The sequence below is a fragment of the Mustela nivalis genome, assembly GCF_964662115.1.
Source record: "Mustela nivalis genome assembly, chromosome: X".
In the NCBI taxonomy this organism is placed as follows: domain Eukaryota; kingdom Metazoa; phylum Chordata; class Mammalia; order Carnivora; family Mustelidae; genus Mustela; species Mustela nivalis.
This window is the reverse complement of record NC_139040.1, coordinates 107235200-107258783: the sequence shown is the minus strand read 5'-3', so window position 1 is coordinate 107258783 and position 23584 is coordinate 107235200. Positions and strand designations below refer to the sequence as shown.

The window sequence follows — 23584 nt, the reverse complement described above, 5'->3', positions numbered from 1 at the left end:
AAAGGTACAAAAACCCTGTCATTTTTGGAGTTTGCAGACTCTGAAGAGGCATACGATTTTTTTCCTATGCCAAAGTCTCATTTTCAGTCCCAGCGGTCCAGTGATTCTAGTCAGATCTCAAAGTGGGGAGAGAAGCTGACGCGAAAGCGGTGATAAAGCCATGAACGCTGCTTCACCCACATTCTGCTCCTTCACAAAACAGCTGAAAGCTGGCTTTCCTGCAAGGTTGGACTTCTCTGGAGAATGCCCGACTCTGCCCACTGCCTGAGGTTCTTTTTTTTTTTTTTTTAAGATTTTATTTATTTATTTGACAGAGAGAGAGAGATCACGAGTAGACGGAGAGGCAGGTAGAGAGAGAGAGGGAAGCAGGCCCCCTGCCGAGCACAGAACCCAATGCGGGACTTGATCCCAGGACCCTGAGATCATGACCCGAGCCGAAGGCGGCGGCTTAACCCACTGAGCCACCCAGGCGCCCTGCCTGAAGTTCTTGAAGTTCACCCTTCAGCCCCTCACCCACCTTCCTCAGTATCTTTCTCCATTCCTCAGAGCCTCTCTACCATCTGATGAGCCTGATACCATCTGATGAGCCCGACCAGCTCCTGGTTTTGGCTCAGGTCATGATCTCCTGGGTTGTGGGATCAAGCTCCACACTCAATGGTGAGTCTCTCTCTGCCCCTCCCCCCACGTGTCTTTGGGGCTCCTGGGTGGCTCAGTGGGTTAAAACCTCTGCCTTTGGTTGGGTCATAGTCCCAGGACTGTGGGATCGAGGCCCGCATCGGGCTCTCTGCTCAGCAGGGAGCCTGCCTCCCTGCCCCCCGCCGCCTACTTGTGATCTCTAATAAATAAATAAAATCTTTAAAAAAAATAAAATAAATTAAGTCTTAAAAAAAAAAAAAGGAGGAGGGAAAAATGAGGGGGAGAGACCAAGTATCTGTGGCCTTCACAAACCCCCCCAGTGTCTAAGTCTAGCATGGTGGGAAAAGCCAGTAAGCAGATGGCTGGTGACATTCTATCATCATTTATGCCTCATGCACTCCAGCTTTCCAAGAACCTGGTCCTAGGCCGAGAATACTGTGGAAGAGCAACACTAGACTGTTTCCTCGACAAACTCATCTTTCACTTAAGTCCTTATTGTGACTTAGTAATGTTCCAAATGTCTCTTCACTGTCCTCATGCCTCACTTGTTTTCAACGTTACATGGTCTTTCGCTTCACTGAGAAGACAAATTCTCCAACGTCCCTTCTCTTGGCTGAAGAATGCTTTCTCAGAAGTGGCTAATGCATTGTCATGATCCAACAGGCTGTCACTTCTTTTCATCCCCATTGAGCTCTTTTCTGCAGTTGACCTGTTGCCCACACCTGCGTTCTACCTGCTCTCCCCTCCTATGCTACCCCATCATGCAAAGGAAACTCTTCCTCAAGACACTGGCCCCAAGCACCTTTGTTCTGCGTTTCTCCTCTCATACCCTTCAGCTACCACGTGTGCAGGAGCACACTGTTACCGCCCCAAGCCTGTCCCTTTCACACCAGTTATAGACCTGCACTTTTGTTTCCTTCTGCACACAACTTAGACCTGCCAGTTTCTCAAACATAGTATGTACCCAGTCAAAAGGATCACGATCTTCTTCCACACCTGTCATTTCCAGGCAGGCCCGTAGCCCTAGATACTATGTTTGCAAATAGTAGTCTCCCAGTCTTTTCCCATTCATTCCTGACCTCTAGCAAGCCTACACTCCGAAATCCCAGAACTTGGCCTTTGTGTGTGCCTTTTACAGGTGGAAAGTTGGGTTATTTGGGGCCAGAAACGGCTGCTAGGACACCTCCTTGGAGATGTTACCTATGAGATTTTCAGTCAGAGTTGGTTCCTTTGCTCAACATTCCTGTCACTGTAATGCGACTCCAACCTTCCTCAGTGGCATTACCCTTCTTCTGTGCCATTACTTGCCTCCCTCCGCCCCAGCCCTTCTGCTCGGAGCCGATTTTTCTACTGACATGGACTGTTGGCTCTTTTCTGCCATTGGCCCAAGGTCTTCATCTGTACATCTTTTAAAGGATGCTGGGTTCCTACTTCATCCTTCAAAACTGTTCACAAACATCCATTCATCCTAAAGCCTTTTCTGTTCTCCAAAATGCATGAAATCTGACTACTACCCTGCCTTGTGAGTAACTGAATGGCCGGCCCTTTGAGGGGGCTTGGACTATGGTGACTCATCTTTGGACCCCAAAGACATGTATGACAGTAGCTTGCAAGAGAGCGGAGATTAGGTGATTTAGTTGATGATGTGAACCTCTGAGCAAACAGTTCGCCACTTGCAGACCTTAAGAGAAAACCAAATCCAAGAATAGCTAAGAGAACGCTTACCCATGGATTCTGATGTCTGACTGCCGACCACCCGGAGCAGCATAGGCTGACTGCTGTCTGACCTCTGAAGAGAGGTCGAAGGAGAAGACACCGTTGTACCATTCACCTTGGCCTCTGCCTGGGGCTAAGGTACCCAAAAGAAAACACAATTAGTTGTCAGGATAAACACTCAAGTAACTGTACAAATTTAGAACCTTTTCTATAGAAACCTCCCAAATTTTGCCGTTGATACGCTCCATGGGTACTGTCTTTGTACCTAAACAGTGCCCCCTTACACGTTTACAAGGAAATTACAGCCACCCTGGATTAAGAGAGATAAAATCATTGGACCAAGTAACTGAATGATTTAGAAGGTCACATGAGAGTGGCAGAACCATGTGAGACCACAACAGTGCAGGACAGAATTCATACTTTTGTAAAGTATGAAGTAACCGGATGGAGAGGACGTTATCTCCAACTTGAGCATTCACAGAAGGTCAGGACCTCGAGCAGATAGGGCCTACTATAATGCACTTTTGCTAGGTTTTCCCTGGAGGCCAAACATGTTATGTTTTAGGAAGAGAAAAAAAAAAATCGAAAGGTCTACCAGGAAATAAGACGACCAGCTTTTCACTTGTAGGAAACCAGGGGAAACCTTGCAGGATTTTTTTCCCCAAGATGAATTTTAAATGGCTCAAAAAAAATTTTGTAGGAAACAATCTTAAACCAATATAAAAAGATGCACTAGCTTTCCTCCTCTTCTTACATCCCTGGAGAGCTGGCACTCTGCTTAGCATATCCTAAATCGACAAGGGACTCTGAGTTCTATGCTTTAGTTTCATGTACGAGAGGAGACAAGCATCTTGGTCAATATCCCAGCTTAGAGAGAGATGTGGGCCTCACTTGCTCCAGCAGCTGCCTGAGTCTGTGTAACTGTGACTCCAGCTGTTTGTTGTGATCCTCCAGGATTTGCATCCTGGCTTCCAGGCGGCCTTTGTGTTGACGCAGGAGCTTGGCCTCGGCAATGAGCTCAGCATCCCGGGGACTTTGGGGAGAAGTGGGCATCATTTCAGGAGGGGACGGCAGTGGGGACAGGCCTTTGTGTTCATGCTGCTGCTTGAGACGATCATATTCTGCCTGCAGATTCCTGTTGGCATCACAAAATGTGGAGAAGAAAGAAAAAAAAAAAACAGAAGGTTGGAAATCATCATCCGATTTCATTAAAAAAAAAAAAATGGCAGAGCGATACATCTGACCACCACCACCACACACAACAGCAAGCAAAGAGAGGTACTTAATGAATGGTTTTTATGAGGACGATCTTCGCAATGCTTAAGAAATGAAAAGAAAATTGGAAGAGTCTGCCTGGTGCGCGAGGGGAGATGTTTTCCAACCTCTTAGCTTACGAGAGCCACGTTCAGATGCGCAAGCCGCAGTGGGTTCAGTCATTTTACAACCATTTCCCTACAATGTCACGTGATTACAAATCTTTATACCTCTGTCAACACGGGTTTGCTTAAAAAAAAAAAAAAATCACACATTCGCAACAGCAACGTGGAACAGCCTAGTAGCATAACCGTGAACCCACCACACTGTTGTAATAAACTGAACATTTTTGAAGAAATAAAGCTACAACTTTCCTGTGTACTTTCCTCAATACCCCAGCAGTCCCTCCTCCCCACTGCCCCCCGAGGAGATAACATCACCCTGAGTCCAATGTCAAGCATTACGCACCAAGATTAGGCAGAACTTAGTCAAGATATTTAGCTGTCTTACCGACAAAGTGGCCATTTCCTGTGACTAAACCAGTTATTCGGCATGTTCTTAAACCTTAAGAACATTATGTTTGAGAAGATACATACCGTTCTAAGAGTTGCTTTTTGCCTTCAACACTGTTTTGGAGATTCATCCCGGCTGATACATAATAGTTCCTAATTGTACTTGTTATAAGGTATGATTCTGCTGCTTGACCAGGTTAACAACATTCTCGAGTCAGTGGATATTTAAGCTGCCACCCATCACTATTACAAACAGATACAATTAACTTTCTTCTGTTTAAGAGATCCTCTACAGAACATAGCTGGATGTGGAGTTGCTGGGGTTCGAGCAATCTCTGTGTTCACAGCACCCTGTAGTACACAAACTGTGACTTTCAATGTATTCCTTCAGGTTTTCTGCCTTTTATGTTATAAGAAAATCTTCCTTACACCTCCATTTTAAAGTTTAATTCCCCCAGAATCTTTTGTGCCTGGTATAAAGATACAATCTAATTTTACTCTCCATCCCATACATACATTACGACACCAGCCTCCTTGACTGTAAAGCCCATCTCTGCAATACATCAAGCATCCCTAAGTACACCGGCGCGCTTCGAGCTCTCTGATGGGTTTATTTTTATGTCCCCATGCAGACTGCTCACTACAACCGGAAATAAATTGGTGTCTGGGAGCCCCTCCTACTCTGTCCTGCCTTAAAAGTGTCTTGGCTCTTCTTGTCGAAATTTGGGGCTTGAGTTACAGTGGGGGTATATAGGTTCAACAGGGAAGAAGTGACTTCATGTTACGGAGTCTTCACATCCAGGAATGTGCTGAGCCTCGGAACTCCAATCTTATCCTACATCCATTAATAATGTTCTGTAATTCACAGGGTTTTCCTCCTCTAGCTCTTCATGCTGAATGCTGAAACTGTATATGTTTTTTAATAAGGACGTTTAAGGGTACAGTTTTCCTTACTGCTTTAGAATTGCTAAGACAGTCATTCCAACGGAGGACACTTCCAGTTTCAGTAAATACCACAATAAGAGGACAGATACCCCCTGCTCACAGATGATACTTTGTCAGCTGAGAGAACTGCCTATCCCCAAATCGGGGAGGTCTGGATCTCTGAGAAAAGGCATGAGATGCAAGCAGAGTCTTCGCACTGTCTGGCTTGCAAAAGATCATCTCATGACCAGGTTTCTAGTTAGAGAAATATTTTCAGATGTTGCATACTTGAAAGATCCACAGGGGTGGTATGGCTTCCAAAATGCCAGATGTTCACACAGAAGATGACATAAAATCCCAACTATCCTTGTGTTCTTTTTAAAGCTCTATCAAGGTTTCTGGAACTGATGAAAGTCATACAGGAAATCAATACCTGATTTTTCTCATGTACAGGAATATAATCTCTGATCTGTTTTGACTGAAATCCTACCCATTGTCCATTAATCTGCAAGGAGGGCTGTACGGACACACTTTGTCTCATGGCAAGTCGCTTTGACAAAGGAGTCATCAGACAGTTTATTGAAACAAGTTTACCCTGAGCCAGATGCTGCACATCAGTCCTCTAGGTGGGAACCAATGTAGCTGCTGACATCACTTAAATCCAATTCCTAACTACTTAACTGACAATCATCTAAATATTTCCGTGAACTTGAAGAACATCCAATGTTTACAAGGTTTCATTTGATGGGGGTTAACTTCTTACCCCCTTGCAGTTGTTCACTAGAAGAAATACACCTTCACTGAAAAGTCCCACTAACACCACCTTTTAATGGAGAATCCTAGTCAAAATTCTTCTCCCTACGAGACTGTTCGTCCACAGTGTTCGTTCTGAAAACACTATTTTTAGATGTGGCCCACAGGACAGTACAGCAAACAATTACTGTCTTCCCACCTACTTTTCACAAAATACAGACAGGACACTACCTTTTCTGGACAGGTCTTTCTTCGTATCTTGATCCTCTGGGTCCAGTTGTCCAAACAGCTCTTTTTAGGAGTTCTTTCTAAGTGTCTTTGTTCAGAAAACACAGCTTAGTATATATAACACATTATATTTCTGTTTATGTTTTCCAGTGAAAACCAGAAAAGGCTCATTTGAATCTGCCAGGGCTTCCCAAAGCTGAGCTGTAAAGAATACCAATTGCTCTACGGAGACCCTTTCTTGCCTTCCCAGATGTTGGAAACTGCTCTCAGGAGACCATTTCCTTAAAGACTCATATCCTTCTTCAGTTCTGGAAGATTCTTAGCTATTGTGCCTTCAAATACTGCTTCTATGCCATTTCTTTCCCATTCTTCCGAAACTCCTCCTAGGACAGATTCTGGAGCCGTCTGGTAAATTCTCCATTTCTCTGCATTGTTTTTCATATTCTTTAATTCCCTTATCTTCTCTCATGCCAGAGTGTCTAGAATTGTCTGGTCTATTGACTTCAGTAATGTCAATGACCATAGTTTGCGTTTCCAAAGATGTTTTTACAGATCCATTTGGTTCTTTGTTATTGTATTTTTTACATACCTATTTACATCGGCTCTACACCCAGTACAGGGGCTCAAACTTGCAACCCTGAGATAGAGAGTCCGGCTCCACTGACCGAGCCACCCAGGCACCCTGGTTCTTTGTTATTTTAGTAAATGTGATTTCCTCAATTTATTTCCTCTCCTTCCCCACTCACCTCTCTCTGTTGAGTAGTTTCGTGGCTGTTCACCCCCAGGGCCTCTGGTCTACAGCTAGATCTTACACTGCTAGTCTGTGGCTCTTGGACTGAGGGGTATGAATGCACTTACTGCTCTACTGCACCACCAGGCAGCAGGGTTCGGGTCCTGCTCTCCTCCGCAACTGCACGCCTCGCCTCCTCCCCAGGCTCTCCCCGTGAGAGCGTCATGCTGCTTCCACGGCTGTGGAGAGAGGCTGTTGTCTCCCCGCAGTGGCCCACATTGTTCATTCTCCATTTCAAGTCCAAGTCTGTCTGGGTGTATGTCTCTCCGGATATGTTTTTTGTGGAGCCTCATTTTAAAAGGTGGGGGCCTCAGTCCAGGCATTTAAAGACAATTTTAATAATGAAAGTCCACTAACTTCTCCCTACATGCTGCTCACCATGCCCTGGTTTTCTTTTGTTCCACATGTTATCTACCACAGACATTATCTAAGATGCCTTAGAACCAGGGCTCAGGTTATCTTAATCAGAAGCCTACCAGGACATGCTGACTGGATGGAGGCACTGTCAGTGTTCTCTCAGTATGCACGCAAACAAAATGAGCCAAACAAGTGGGGCACCCGGCTGGCTCTGCCAGTAGAGCACGCAACTCTTGATTTCAGGGTTGTGAGTTTGAGCCTCGTGGTGGGTGTAGAGATTACTTGAAAAAGCAAATCTTTAAAAGAAATAAATGAGCCAAACAAGTGCCTTTCTCTTAAACTAATAGGGGACACACACAAATCTTCTATTAAGCTCAACAACAAACTTGATTTTGTGGGACTACGTTTCCCTCCTGAAGTTCTGAGGCAGGACAGGTTGTCCTGCCAAAGGTTCAAAACTGGCCAGAAAACAAGGAAAATACCAAGTTCTTGGAGTTCATATTCTCTTTTAAAGGTGTTTATTTGAAAAACATAGTGAAGTGTCGAGGTAACTTTTCCTAATAAATGTGGTCACGGTCAGAGAGTTGTTTAGGGCATATTTTTGTTAGGGATTCGGAATTAAAGTTGTTCTCTTAGATCTCAAAGGCATTGGCATAGGTGTTTTTAAAATGTGTCATGATACTAGATTTTTTTGGACACAGTATTTATAAAGCATGGAGCAGAGATCATTTCCATAAAAGACCCGTGGCATACTTACCCTGTTCCAAGGTGAGTTGTTTTTTAAATGTTAACTACAAATACACAGTTACTCACTTCAACAGTTGGCTCTCAACTTATATTGTTACCTATAATTTTGCTTTTCTTGTAGTTATACATGTACGTATCACCCCTATTAATTCTCTAATTGTTAAGAGTGTATTTATGCTGTCATTTCAATATAGTGGAATATATGTCAGCGATCAGACAATGACTCCACAGAGAATCTATTTACGTTCTTGATTATCTTGTAAAGTACATTTCTCTGGTAGCCCTCTAAAGAACACTAATTCAAATTCACTGCACATGGCTTTTGCCACCACAATTTCTTCCAGCAGCCAGTCATCCTAAGAAGAACTCTCCCATTATTAATTTCTTACTCTCTACAGAGCTTTAAAAAAAATCCCTTCATTCTACACCTAAATAACTGTATCTGAAGAATGTTTTTGGCATCAAATGTACAAACATGGTCATCCAGACACCAATTTACCTACAAAAATTTCCTAACCACAACATTTCATCCCAAAACAGCAGAATACACTTTTCTTTTTCAACTGCACATGGAACATTCTCCAAGACAGATCACATATTAGACCATAAAACAAGTCTCAGTAAGTTTAAGAAGACTGAAATTACATCAAGCCTCTTTTCTGACCAAGAGGGTATGAACTAGAAATCCAGTGCAAGAAAAAATACTAGAAAAAGACAAACATGTGGAGAGTAAACCATGAAGGGTCAACAAAAAAACACACAGATAAATGAAAATGGGAACACAAGGGTTCAAAATATTTGGAATGCAGCAAAGGAAGTTCACAGGGATACAAGCCTATGTCAAGAAAAAAGCAGTCTCAAATAATCTAACCTAGGCCAACCTATACTAACCTATGACTAGAGGAACTAGAAAAGGGAAAACCAACAAAGCCTGAAGTTCACAGAAGGAAGGAAATAATAAAGATCAGAGAGGACATAAATGAAATAGAAACTGAAACTACGAGCTGGTTCTTTGGAAGGATCGACAAAACTGATAAATCTTTAGCCAGACTTGTCAAGAGAAGAGTACTTACATAAGAAAGGGAAGGGGGGAAATACAAAGAATTACATGCCAATAAATTGGACAACCTGGGTAAATTGCTAGAAACGTAATTTCCCAAAAGTGAGTTATGAAGAAACAAAGTTGGAACACACTGTTCAGCAGTAATGAAACTGAATCAGTAATTTAAAAAACTCCCAACAAACAAAAGGCTAGGACCAGATGGCTTCACAGGTGTTTTATACTGAGCTTTTAAGGAAGAGTTATTACCTATTGTACCTGAACAGTTCCCAAGAAGGAAAATTACAGGCCAATATCCCTGATGAACACAGATGAAAAAAATCCTTCACAAAATATCAGACAACCAAATTCAGTAATACCTTACAATGATCAATCAACATGACATGCCACTTTAATAAAATCAAGGACAGAAGCCATACAATCATTTCAATACAGGAAGCAAAAGCATTTGAGAAACTTTAACATCCATTCATGATAAAAACTCTGAACAAAGTGGCTTAGAACACAGCTCAACATAATAAAGGTGATATATGACAAATGCACAGCTAACATCATGCCCAATGTGAAAACCTTCAGAGCTTTTCCTCTAAGATTAGTGACAAGGATGTCCACTCTCACCACTTTTATTCAACATAGTACGGGAAGTCCTAGCCACAGCAATCTGACAAGAAACATAAGGCATCCAAACTGGTAAGGAAGAAGTTAAAATCGTCACTATTTGCAGATGACATGATACTATACAGACTATTAGAATAAATGAATTTAGTGAAGTTCCAGGACCCAAAATAAGTAGAAATCTGTTGTGTTTCAGTACACTAATAATGAAGCAGCAGAAAGACAAAGTAAGAAAATAATCACATTTTACAACTGCATCAAAAAGAATACCTAGGAATAAAATGTAAATACCTAGGAATAGCATTTAACCAAGGAGGTGAAAGGCTTGCACTCTGAAAACTCCAAGACTTTGATGAAGGACAGATGACACAAACAAATGGAAAGATATTCAGCGTTCACGGGTTAGAAAAATATTATTAAAATGTCCATACTACACAAAGCAATCTACAAGATCCAGTACAATCTCTATCAAAATACCAAAAGTATTTTTCAGAGAACTAGAACCCCTAACCCAATCTGTATGGGAACCACATTAAGACCCCGGACTAGCCAAAGCAATGTTGAAAAGGAAGAACAAAGCTGGAGGTATCAGGATCCCAGATTCTTGGATTATCCTGGACACTGACCTTAACATTTTTTTTGGATATTGCTATGTCTTCTCAGGAAAGGGAACCAAAAGTGAAAATAAACTACTGGAACTACAAAGTGAAAGCTTCTACACAACAAAGGAAATCAACAAAATAAACAGGCAAACTACTAAATGAAAAAAGGCATTTGCAAATGATGTATCAGATAAGGGGTTAATATACAGAATATATAAACAACTTCTACAACTCAACACCAAAAAAAAAAAAAACCCAAATAAAACAATTAAAACATGGGCAAAAACCTGAATGTATTTTTTTTCAAAAGAACACATACAGATGGCTAATGGACACATGAAAAAAAAATGTTTAACGTCACTAATCAGTGGAAAGATACAAATCATAACCCCAGTGAGCTAGCACTTCACACTTATAAGAATGGCCAGTACTAGAAAACCAAAAAACAAGTGTTGGTGATGAGATGGAGAAAAAGGAAACCTGGTAGACTGTTGGTGGGAATGTAAATTGGTGTGGCCACTGTGGAAAACATTATAGAGCTTCCTCAAAAAATTAAAGATAGCATCACTATATGACTCGGAAATTCCACTTCTAGATATTCATCTGAAGACTAATTCAAAAAGATAAATGCACTCCCGTGTTCATCGCAGCATTATTCACAATAGCTAAAACAATTTAAATGTCCATTGAAATAAAAATGGAAGAAGATTAAAAAAACAAATTTCTGCCATTTGTGACAACATGGATGAACCTAGAGAGTATTAGGCTAAGTGAAGTAAGTCAGAGAAAGGCTCATTAGCGTATCATTTTACTTACAGATGGAACCTAAAAACCAAAAGGAAAACAAACTGAACAGACTCATAAATACAGAGAACTGGTGGCTGCCGGAGGGGAGAAGAAACAGGGAGACCAGGTGAATTAGGTGAAGGGGAACAAGAGGTACAACCTTTCACTCATAAAGTCATGCAGAGGAAAGGTACAGTATAGGGAAGGGAAATAGTGTCAATAATGGGAACGACACTCATCATGGGGAGCAACCACAAGCTGGACAAAATTGCTGAATCGCTATGTTGTACACTTGAGACTAAGATAACACTGTATGGCAATTATACCTCAATTAAACATTGTTAACTGTGTGATATTAGACAAAAAATTAAAAAGGTTTTTAAAAAGGGCGCATGAGAAATAGAACAACGTGAAAGAACTTAACCGGTCAGTTACTCACATATGAAAATGAGCCAAGTGTTAGCTCACATTTTCTTTATTTTAGAACTTCATGGATACTACTCTACGAGTACTGAATGTTACCCTAGAATAAAAGATTACACTAAAAAGAAAAAAAAAAGATTTCCTAAGCATGGGCACCTGGTTGGCCTGCGACTCTTTATCTCACGGTCTGTCAGTTATACCTCATGCTAGGTATAGAGAATATATGTATGTATTTTAAAAATAAATAACTTTCCTTAGCGACTAATGGATCTGAGAATCAAATTGGCCTCATATCCACCTGTGCACCTGGCCCCTTCAGCAATCGTTAACTACCTACAAGCTAGTTATGGTAAAGAATGTGCCAAAAGTTTTTGTGTACTTTCTGTGAACTCACAGAGGTCAAGTGTTTTCAATGTCGGTCATCTACTCTTTAAATGGAACTTTCCACACCGAGTGTAATTACACAATCATATCATGGTATTTCTGAGATAAAGAACTGATGGCCACTTGCCAGTCATCAAGGTCTTACCAGTGTTAGACCCTGACCTGTATACCAAAGCATCAGCACACACAGGATCTACTTCTTCAAGTGGGAACAACTACAAAGGTCTGCATCTAGAAAGATGGGGCCTGGAGAAATCCAGTTTTACCCTCATACTTTATAAAAAGGAGCTAAATCACAGCCACCACTCTGGATTGAAGCAAATTTAGTGTATCATATAGAACTATTACAGCTACTATAAATCTAGCAAATTAGCAGTTTCTAAAAAAAGGTGGGGGGGAGACAAATTTTGCAAGCATGATGTATTTTAAAAACGGGAAATGGCACAGAGCTTTTTCAATTATAATACAATTATTTAAAGCTATACTGTAAAATTTTATCAAGCACCAACTCAGAAATACTCTTCAACTAGACAGAGAAAGACATGTGTGCTCCTTGGCAGGACCAGTGTTAATTAAGGAGAAGTTCACGGGGGTGGGGGGTGGGGGCGTAAAAGTATGTATATCTTAGATCTGCCTTAAGCAAAACAGTAAAAAAAAAGGCAGGAACCCCCCCCTTTTATTTCTAATCCTTCTCTCTTAACACTGTCACCCTTTCATGTATTCAGAGCTCTTAATTCCAGTGCCTTGCCTACTGAAATTTGCTCAGCATAAAGGTCTGACACAAGTCTATTAAACCTTACTACGATTTTAGAATGTACCATTTCTTCCAGTAATACCTGCATTTTAAAAGAAACGCTGAAGCATGTAAAGAAAAGTAAGACTTTTCTGGGAGACGAGGGGGACACCTTGCCTTTTTGGTGCTCTTTACCACCCATGACTGAGGAGGAAACTGGAACATGGTTTGAGAGCATGGTTTTGGTATCAGGAAAACCTTGAGTCACATGACAAGCCTGTGCTGATGCTAAGCCACTGACTTAAGCACTCATTTCATCAGGAGGATTAATAAGCCAGGATAGGGTCTATATTCCACATGTGCAACTTTCCTAGAACCATGGCCAGCACATTCTAAGTGTTCATTATTATTACTTCTTTCTCTTTACATTCTGCACTTTTCAGATTTAGAACTCAGGTGGGATAAAAGCTTCCTACCAAAAAAAAAAAAAAAGAAAGAAAGAAAAAGCACTTAGATTATCTGAAATGAAAGCAGTGAAGTAACCGAGCTTGGCAGAAAATAGACACATAAAGTGCTTCGAAAAAGATTCTTCAGTATTTATCCTCTGTATATATACATCCGCTCTAGCCCCACTGCCACACCCCGTCATTACTGTGGGAACAGAATCTGGGAATTTCTGTGTATTTTCCATCATCTGTGCTCTGTTCAACTATATCACAGCTGAGCACCTAGGCAAAATAAAATCACCGAGCCTTTAAGATCTAGGATGAGATTACCTTAAAACTACCAAATTATGGCCATTGATTATGGTGGTCACAAAATACTCAGACTAGGCCTACAGGACTCATGTATCTAGATGTACTCTATTTTGGGGATATGCCCTTGACACATCAGTGGCAACCTTGAGTTCTAACAGAACCTGACAATATTAAGGGATTTTAGTTTCTGTATCTCCAATGACAGGTATTTTTCACAAATTTCCTGAACAGGGGCCAACACACGACTATCTGTAAAATAAATACACTAATCAAAAGTTCAACAAAAGAAATGAAGCACTCGGGACGCCTGGGTGGCTCAGTTGGTTAAGCCACTGCCTTCGGCTCAGGTCACGATCCTAGGATCCTGGGAGTTCCACATTGGGCTCCTTGCTCAGCAGGGAGCCTGCTTCTCTCTCAACCTCTGCCTGCCACCCTGCCTACTTGTGCTCTCTCTCTCTCTGACAAATAAATAAATAAAATCTTGGAAAAAAAATATTAAAAAAAAGAAATGAAGAATTCATTAAAAAAAAGCCCTCATTGTAGACCTGAAAATGAGGCAAACAAAACGACAACAGCTATTCTTGACCATTCAAAAAACACACTAGGACTGGAGAGGTTTTCAGAAGTGAGGAATCAAGTCCCCAGGAATGGTACCAGTGGGAGAAGTGTGTTTCAATTTTCAGACAAATACAGTAAAGTATCAAACTTTCATTGTCTGTGGTCAGCAAAAAGCCGTAACAGTCACTCGGAGGATCATAATTTTAAGCCTTTTGTGTCTCGGCTCGAGTCCCTCATGAGTAGTTAGACTCGGCCTTAAATTCTCCCAGTAAATTCATCTTGATGGCCTATTTTTCACCTGCTGTCACACACTGCTGTACACTTTGGCCATCTCTGATCCTCTGGCCTCCTCTGTTACAATGACAGAAACGACAGAAGCATTTCTTTAACTAAGTCCCAGTACTTGTACACGAACGTTCAGGGAAGCGCTGTCCGTAACAGGCACTCAATGCAACAACCCACGAGTCCACCACATGCTGACTGATGAGAAAACCATGGCCTCTCCATGTGATGGATATCATCAATAAACAAGCACAAATACATGCTACAACATAGAGGTCTCTTTAGATATTAAGCTACAGGAAAGAAACCACTGACACAAGACCACATATCATAGGATTCCACTCATATGTCCAGAATAGGCATATCCCCAAAATATAGATCAGCGGCCGTCTAGGGCTTGAACCAGGCTTTCTCGGGAGAAATGAACAGTGACCAAAAACGGGCAAGGGCTTTCTTTTTGGGGTGGGGAAATTGTTCTAAAATGGACCATGATGATGGCTGCACAACTCTGCAAATATACTAATAACCAGTGAATTGTAGCTTAGATGGGTGAACTGTATGGTACATGAATTATGTCTCAACAAGGCTCCTACACACAATTAAGTTCTAGATTCAAAATCCTCCCTCTCACAGCACACAGGATTATTTCCCGAGTGAAGACTACTTTTCTCATGCTCTCTCCTACGGTGGAGGATTCAAGTTTAACTCGTATGTTCAAAAGAAAAGGGGTCTATACATGTATGCAGAATTATCTATGCAGATACTTCTCAATACTTCTAGATGATGAATTTTAGTAAGAGCCTAAAAATAGTGCACCTGGGTGGCTCAGTGGGTTAAGCCTCTGCCTTCGGCTCAGGTCATGGTCTCAGGGTCCTGGGATCGAGTCCCGCATCGGGATATCTGCTCAGCAGGGAGGCTGCTTCCTCCTCTCTCTCTCTCTGCCTGCTCTCTGCCTACTTGTGATCAATTATCTATCAAATAAATAAATAAAATCTTTAAGAGCCTAAAAATAAGCCCAGAAAACAGATGTTTCGTCCTAGTGGAAAATGATAAAACCACCTCAACAGGTGCAATAAGGGAGCTGGGGCAAGAACAGTAATGTAAGAAATGAGAAAAACAAGGCAGCCTGCTAAAAATCAACCAAAAAAATGTATTTGTACACCCACCACTACACAGATTTGAGACACCACCCTTCACCCTTCTAGAACTCACCTGCTAAGTATGTAGGAATACTGCTACCATGGTAATGACCTTTACCCTAACGTCTAAGGACTTGGAATTACGCACTTTGCTAAAGCAAAAATACAGGTTATTTCTATCTCTGAAATAAACCCTTTGATTCACTAGAGAATTAGAGGAAAAGGATCACAGGGACTTATCTATGACTTATAGTTAGCTGTCAGATGGGTACCATAAGTAATCCAGGATTGGGAGATAAAAAAAAAAAAAAAGTCAACTTTAATTTTTAAGGTAGTTTAAAAAAAAAAAAAAAGGAAAAAGAAGGATGAATTGAGTGACGTGCGGAAGCCATCCACTTAATACACACCAGGAAACCATTTCTAACAGGGCATACCCAATTATAGTAACTACACCACAAGTGTGTATTTCCTCTTCATCTCTTCCATATGTATTTTCTTCCTAGGAGGTCCCTAACCTCTCCCCAGGCCTCTACTTCATCTAAGCCCATCCTCCTCCACACCCCCAAGCCCATTATTCCTCCATCCAGACTTCTCATATAAACTTCTGGCCCATCTTTTCAAATGTCTCCTGCATGTTCTCCATTAGCCATGGGGTCCATGAACTAGAACTTGCTAAGCCACACAATGTTGATCTACTGACCATTATCCCTTACCACTTCAGTGCCAGAGAAATAATCTGCTTCCTCAAGTAGCAATCCACAGGACCTCAGAGTAGCTACACATCTTTTAAATTTATACCTTAATCTGTTGTTGAGATGAATACTGTACTTGCATTACTGTTATAAGATATAAAGAGGAAGCACTATCTACCCACGAATTGATTATATATATATATATATATATACATACACATACATATACATACATACATATGTATGTGTGTGTGTATAAAATTGTGAGATATATATGTATCTTACATTCCAGGGGAGGCCTCAAGTAACAGCTGGCTTCTGCATAAACTGCTTTAAAAAAAAAAAAAGATTAAGCAGTAATGGTGACAGAAGTCAAAGTGGCTATCTTGGGTGGACATCTTTCAAAATTCAATCAGTTAAGAATTCCATATATCAAACTAATTTTGTCAAGTTATTGGTGGAAGTTCTTCTTTGTACTTTGATTAGAAAGCCAGGGTTACTCACTGGGATGCTCTATAAATAGAGTAGAAAGGTTTTTCTATGGCCATGAGAGATGACTTAATACCTATCTTTGGATCTTCCAGACTAAATCATTTTGGTGTCTGCATTTATAGGGCTTCACTGCTAGAGCAAATCAAAAATAACTACTGTGAGAAAAATCCAGGCTTCATCTGCAGAGACACCTGTTATAGCTACTTCCTCTGATGTCCCCCAAAAGGCAAGAGCTAGGCTTCCCACCAACCACAGGAGAGAGCCAACTGTGCTGTCTCCATGCGTGGTTTTCAAAATTTAGTACAGACTTGAATTTCCTACTACAAGCAAAGTCTGTACCACAGAACAGTACAGTTGGGCTAAGGTCAAGTAAGTCATTGGGTTAAACAAAGCTAAACCTGTTACTTTACTTCTATATTTCTCAATGCAAAGGTGAATTCGTTATGACCTTCCAAAACAAGTGTTTCCAGAGCTGGTCTGTCCTTGGAATCACTTTCTTTTTTTTTTTTTAAGAGTATCTTAGAGATATTCTGCAGAACACATTTTAGGCAACAATGACCTTCTTCCATGGAGAAATATCATTTCTATGGCCTTTAATGTTAAGCTTTCAGCCATTAATCGAAGGCACTGGAAGCAATCACATAAAATATCTTCCGTCTCTGTTATGAAAAGGACACTAGCCAATGATCACGTCAAGTGTTAACACTGTTTAAGCGTCCTGGACTGCCCAAGTTTGAATCCAGCCCCCATTTCTTGCTAGCTATATGACATGTCCTTCATCCTTGGTGCCATGGAGTCTTTATTTGGGAGACAACTTCTCCTTCACAGGATCATTGTAAGGATTAGATAAGATCTCCTATGTACTTACAACAGTTCTTGTCTATAGCAAGGACATGGTACTTAAATGACAGCTATTTTCTATTTCTGTTACTATTTAGAGCCAGGAAAATGGTGTTTCCTTTGGAAGGTGCATGCTCCTTTCATCCACCTTCAGAGATCAACAAATCATGTTTCCTCTTATCCCAGTGGCTGCAGGGAAGCTGGGACCGTATCTGAATCTCAGTTACAGCAACTGTGCTAATCCCTACTATGTTCACTGATTTCTTATTTAGACAGTGGGAGTCTCATCATTATGATTTTTTTCAAATCCTTTTTTAGAAAGTGAATACACAGAATCAGTACAGCAAATTGCTCCTTGAATCTCTTTGAATAAGGAGAACCTGATGCCCCTGCATCCAGTTCGTGTTCCCTGTGGATTGACCTTTACCAATCAGTAGATTTTCCTGTGTGTTCTATGTTGTGTGGTCTGGTTTTGAATGATCATTTCCACATTCCCTGATCAAAAATTTTCCTATCATCGAAGTTCTCCTGCCTCCATCCCTCCCTGGCCCCATTCATTCAGTGACTTTCACATTTTCCCATTCCTTCTTCATTCACCTACAACAGCTTTAGCTTAGAACCTGGCCATCTTTCGTGAATTGTTTCCATGATCTTTCTACCCATCTCCATGCTTTTAGCTCCCTCTTCCCCTTCTCCAAAAAACTCCACCATACAACAGCTTACAGGATTAAACCCAAACTACTTAGCAGGACATATAAAGCCCTTTGCACAGTGGTCTCCACCTACCATCCCACTACTCTCTCTTTCTCCTCTTTCATGCTCTGGCCACACATTACTCTCTGCCCCACCAGTCGGGGAGGCTCATCCTCTCCCCTCGCTCAGCCTGGGAAAGTCCTAACCGGTCCTTAGCTTCAACTCCATAGGTGAAGCCGTCTCTAATCCCTCTGGACAGAACTAATCCTTTACCTCTGCACCCCCAGAGCAGTTTAACAATGGGTTATCATGAACTGTTGATGGTTAGTTGCTTGTATTTTTAATGCCTTCTCTTCAATTTTGAGCTCCGTGAAGATAAGAACCAAGGCTTAGTCACCTTTGCAGCACCGGCCCTTGGAAAAAACACAGTACGCATTCACTATCTACTGAATTGAACTGGAATTATATCCTTAGGCCTGGAAAGTAACTAAAGAAAGTCAGTTCTCCTACAGCAAGACGGTTTGGTAATGCAGGCCTACAGGACGATAAGGGTCTTCATGAAGGGACACTGGATTGGAAGAGATTCATCTTTAACCAGGCTGCTCAGCCATACCTCTACCTTCTGAGTATTATGACCAGAAAGGTTCTTTGGTTTCTCTGCTAGTCCTGCAAGACTATCCAATTTCCTGTGCTAAGAATCTAAGCTCACCAGATAATACTGTGATTTTTATTCTGATTTCCAAGATGTCTGTTTTGTGAGATGGAGGACCTGGAATGGAGCGACAACTCCAGTCTTTAAAAAACATACACCCCCCATTTCAACAGATGAAGTATCTGTACGTAAATGCCATGCTGTTCCCCAAAAAGGTTTAAGGCAACATTAATACACTGAGTGTAACAAGACAGTTATAAAGAGAATTAGGATCAAGGGAGAAATAAATTGTCCTTCTGGGTTATCCATCCCCTTCTATGAAGTGGATCCGGTGAACTGGTCCCCTCAGGCTTTCATCTGATTAACTCCAGATAAGCTGAAGGAAATTCCCTTATGGGACTGGTTAGTTTGAAACTGAGCCTCTCAATCATGGTGACTCCACCTCCCGGGCCTGAGCAGAGCCAAACTGGCTGACTCCTGTCCACCTTATTAAACTCAATGTGTCTGCCCTTCAGCTTCTCTTCACAAAGCATCTCTTCATGTGGTGGCTTCCCTTGCCGAAACAGATCTTGGGTGTCTGATTTCTGAGGGAAAACTAGCCCCCTTTATCTAAGCTCTGCAGCCCTTTCCTTTGGGGGCATATGTTGCCAAGTGACATGAAGGCCTAGTTTCAGGAAATTCCTCACGGACTACTGCTCTTTCTCCCCCAATCCAACTTCAAAGAAATGGACAGACTGGCTAGGAGAATCCGTGCCCACTGATTACCAGTGAGATCGACAGGACATTTGACCCTCATTCCATCATGCTCCCTACGCCCATTCCAAACCCTCAGTTCTTCATCTACCACAGTCTTCAGAGGTGGCCCTTCTCCCCTTCAGAGCCACGCGTCCTCCTGTGCCCGTAACCACTCTCCCTCCTGCCCCCTCAGGGCCAATGCTCCCATCACCCCCAAGTTCTCCTCCCTTCTTTTTCTGGCATATTCCTCCAGCAGGCAGAAGTTATTAGGGATCTTTAAGTAAAAAGAGAAGACCAGGGTGAACCCCACATGATACTGTATGAAATAATCTCAACAAGCACAAATATATTTGCAAAGATTTGCATGTGTAGAGATTACTTATAATAATAAGTAATAATAAGGATACCTAGGAACCCAGCATGGCTGGTAACCTTTGGAGCTGGGAACGCTATAGCCAGAGGAGAAGGTTGGAGGAGGGCTCTTTTTACTCTATGTGCCTTCTGAACCATTTGGATTTCATTTAATGTGTGTGATGGCCTATTTCTAGAAAGGTAATTAAATCGACATCGTAATGTTCAAATCTTCCAGAGTTCCACCGAGCCCAGTTTCCTCCTTCTGCCACACACTGCCGGGGTAGGTAAATTGACTCGCACAGTTTCAACTACTACTTGGGAGTACAGTTTCGCACAGTTTCAACTACTACTACTACTTGGGAGCTGGTGGCTCCTAGGTCTAGTATTTCTGGAAGCTTCACAGTTCCATTTCTGACTGTCAGACATTCACCTGCAGGTGTGTCCCCAGGCCCTGAACTTAACCTCTCCAACACCCCATTCACCGGCTTCTAGCTACTTGGCCCTTGCAGAAAGAGGTCTATAGACAGTGTAAATATCATAAACTGGTATTTGTTTTACAAATAGAGATGAAGAAGAGACCTGCTTCTCCCCTTCCTGAACTGTCAGTCCACGAGGCAAACAACCATCATCTCGCCACATGCCCTCCAGAACTGGGACTCGGTCCTTCCCTTCCCAGATCTGTGGAACCACCACATCAAGCAACTCTACCTCCGCCCAGAATGCTACTCACATCCAGCCTGCCTCCCCCTTTTCTGTTGCCTGACTTTAGGCCCCAATGATCTCTTGTGAGTTTCCATGATACCTCCCAATTTGAATTCCTTCTTTCAGTACAGTTCTTTTCAAGGTCACCCCTCCGCACAGCTGCTGTTAAGTGTAAATCCAACAGTATTGTCCTGGGCTTCTGCCCAAGTGGCTCCCTGTCCCAAGTGAGGTGGCACCAGGCCCTTCCCCACCACGCCTTGCCCACTTGCCCAGCCTCATCTGCTCCTACTTCCGGTTTCTTCACAAAAATAACACAGCTCTTTGTGCTTTCCCCCACCGTTCCCCCTGCCATTCCTGTCCCCCACCCCTGGCACTTTCTGCTCCTCCCTCTGCTTGGAAGGCGCACTCCTGACCTCTTTCAGCTTCCCTTCATCTTGGTTATCTCCTCACCATCACTAGAGACTCGCACAAAGGCCTACAGAAGGAATATGAAGTAAAGACCACAGAGACTACGCAAAGAATTGCCAGCCCTGGGCCCAAGGTCATGCTGTCATTTACAATGTCAAGCAACAGTATCATGATTTCCATCGAGTTCAACCCTGTGGCGTAAGTAACCCATCTAGAATTTCTGTGACTAGAACATTTACAATCTGGTGTAATCACTGAAGAAATGAAAAGAGGCAAGGAAAACTCAAATTCAGACTACACGATGTCCAGTCGCCCAACAACAAGGGCTATGAAAGGTCCCGAATAGGTACTAGGAATGCCCACAGTTCCCCGCTGTCATATAACAAATCTGCTGACAACTTTAATTCACATCAGACTTCCCAGTGAATCAAGTTAGTATGTACCCTCCTTTTAGACTCTAGAACAATCTAATGAACTTGCTATGCAGGCAGCAGGATGACAGTTGGTCTCTCACAAAAGCTACCTTCCTTTTCATTGCTAGGGTCACACCTAAAATTCCTGGGCAAGTCTTACTTCATTTAGACAGTACAGAGAAAAATATGCTGGAATCTGACGCGACTGATTTCAGTCAGGAGAGCACATGGTTTTGAATCTATGCAAGAAAAAAGCCAACTCTGAGCTTGCAGTGCTGAGGACACACAACAGATCCAATTCTCAATATCCAACTGGTCTCCATCCAGTGACGGTGAATCTGAAGGATCTGCAGAGTGAGGGTAAGACATTATGCTAAAGTGAAACATTAAAGACTGTCAAAGTCACTAGTCACCCAAGTTTATGAGACCCTATGCAGACAATTCAGGGTGAGATGTAGCTTTTGCTCAGAGCTTTCACTTTGTTATCTGTAGTGCTAACAATCAGTGAAGAGAATGCCAATGGGTGAGGCATACATGGTCTAGGATTTGAAGGATGGATGTTTAACCTTCTAAATTTATGATAAAGCAATGCTTGGTGCTAATCAAGAAGTCTGGCAGAGGGACGTACTTTGAAAAACAAGCAGAAGAACAGCTTTGAAAAGGCACTGCTTTATAAAATTAGGCTTTAAAAATAATGTTCGTCACAAGTGCATGCGTGAGTCCTACAATTAAAATAGATTCACCTTCATTTCACTCATTCCTTCCATTTATTCAACAAATATTTATTGAATGCTATGACCAACAACTCGGAGAAACGAATCCTCAAGACCGAGTAACACACCCCTGAGACACTTCTACATTGGCCATTCTCTCTTCTCCAACAGGACTGTGGGGAGGTGTGGTGAAGAAGAATGATAGAATTCAAGAACATATCTCATCTCCTCAGGAGTGGGGATCTCCAAGCCTCTTTCCTTTGCTATCTGTAATTTGAGGTTAAGTCCGAACTACAGAATAAAGGAACACAAAATACAGAGAGATATGGAAAGCATAAAGGACAATGTCAATTTCAAATATTGATTCCTGGGGCACCTGGGTGGCTCAGTAGGTTAAACATCTGACTCTTGGTTTTGACTCAGTTCATGATCTCAGGGTCATGGGATCAAGCCCCATGTGGGAATCAGCGGGGAGTCTACTTATCCCTCTCTTTCACCCTCTGCCCCTGCCCTGGCTTGTGCCATGCACACACTCGTGCTCTCTCTTGCTCTCTCAAGTAAATAAGTAAGAAATCTTTAAATATCCATTCCCATTTTCTCTAGAAGTATGCTTGTATTAGCCTGATTATATAGCCCAGTTTGACTTAGGAAATACATTCAGCTTGGCAGTTCCTGAGAGAGGGGAGGGCATCTGCTGAGCCCCTGGGTTCTCTCAAAGGAAGGACAGGAAAGGGTGAACAGAAAAGCCCCTTAAGCAACACTCAATTCAGGGATCACGAAGGCAAAGCTACGGCTCTGATGCTCTTTGAGCCGAACTGTGTGACGAGAGAGGACAGAGCAAAGGAAACCAGACAGTGTACTTTCAGGAGGGGAGCTCTGGAGAGACATTTCTTTGGAATTTGGTAGGAAGTGAAAACGTGGCAAAGTGGAGGGAGGAAGCAAGCAGCTCTTCCTGACCTTTACTGGAGGGTCAGAAGGACTTACAGAAAGACTTGCATCAACACCAGATCCTTCGTTTCAGAGCTGTTAAGAAGCCCTGGTGTCGATCTTCTTTCTTTGACAGAATAAACCATCCCATTTTGGGGGAATGGTCTTGGATATCTTTAAGGAGAAAGTGGTTATCACTGTACCACAAGCACATGAAGTGGTGTATTCATGTACAGTCCTTAATAATAATGTCTCAGGGCTCCTGGCTGGCTTAGTCAGGGGAGCATGTGACTCTTGACCTCAGGGGCATGTGTTTGAGCCCCACAGTGGGTGTAGAGATTACTTAAACTAAAAAAAAAAAACCTTAAAAAAAAGAATAATGTCTTGAGTCAAGGTACATTCCAAGGAATATGTCACAATTCTGTGTAAATTCTGTTTACAAAGAATGACTCTCTTTTATTCTCTGGTACAAGGGTTGGTTATTTTGAGTCAGAAAATCTGGACCGGAAGTTGGTTCTGCCATTGGCTGGTTGTGAAATCTGGGTCAAGCCATTTGAACCTCAGTGAACCAGCATTTCTCTGTCCTTCTTGACACAGCTTTAAGGGAAATTAAATGACCCGAATACATTAAAGTGCTCTGGAAATAATGAAATGATAGATAAATGACAGTTACCAGTACTCTTTACCAACATCCTTTGGTCTGGTT

The 23584-nt window shown here is 42.1% G+C and overlaps 1 protein-coding gene across 1 annotated transcript in view; it reads right to left on the bottom strand.

The window, feature by feature from the left end:
* DMD (dystrophin) overlaps positions 1-23584 on the bottom strand; it is a 2004585-nt gene that overhangs the window by 31095 nt on the left and 1949906 nt on the right. Inside the window, exons 72-73 of the mRNA XM_082716529.1 lie at positions 3244-3487; positions 2362-2485 (exon numbers count right to left, since the gene is read on the bottom strand). Coding sequence (XP_082572655.1) covers positions 2362-2485; positions 3244-3487 — 368 coding nt within the window. The remainder of the gene's footprint in view (positions 1-2361; positions 2486-3243; positions 3488-23584) is intronic.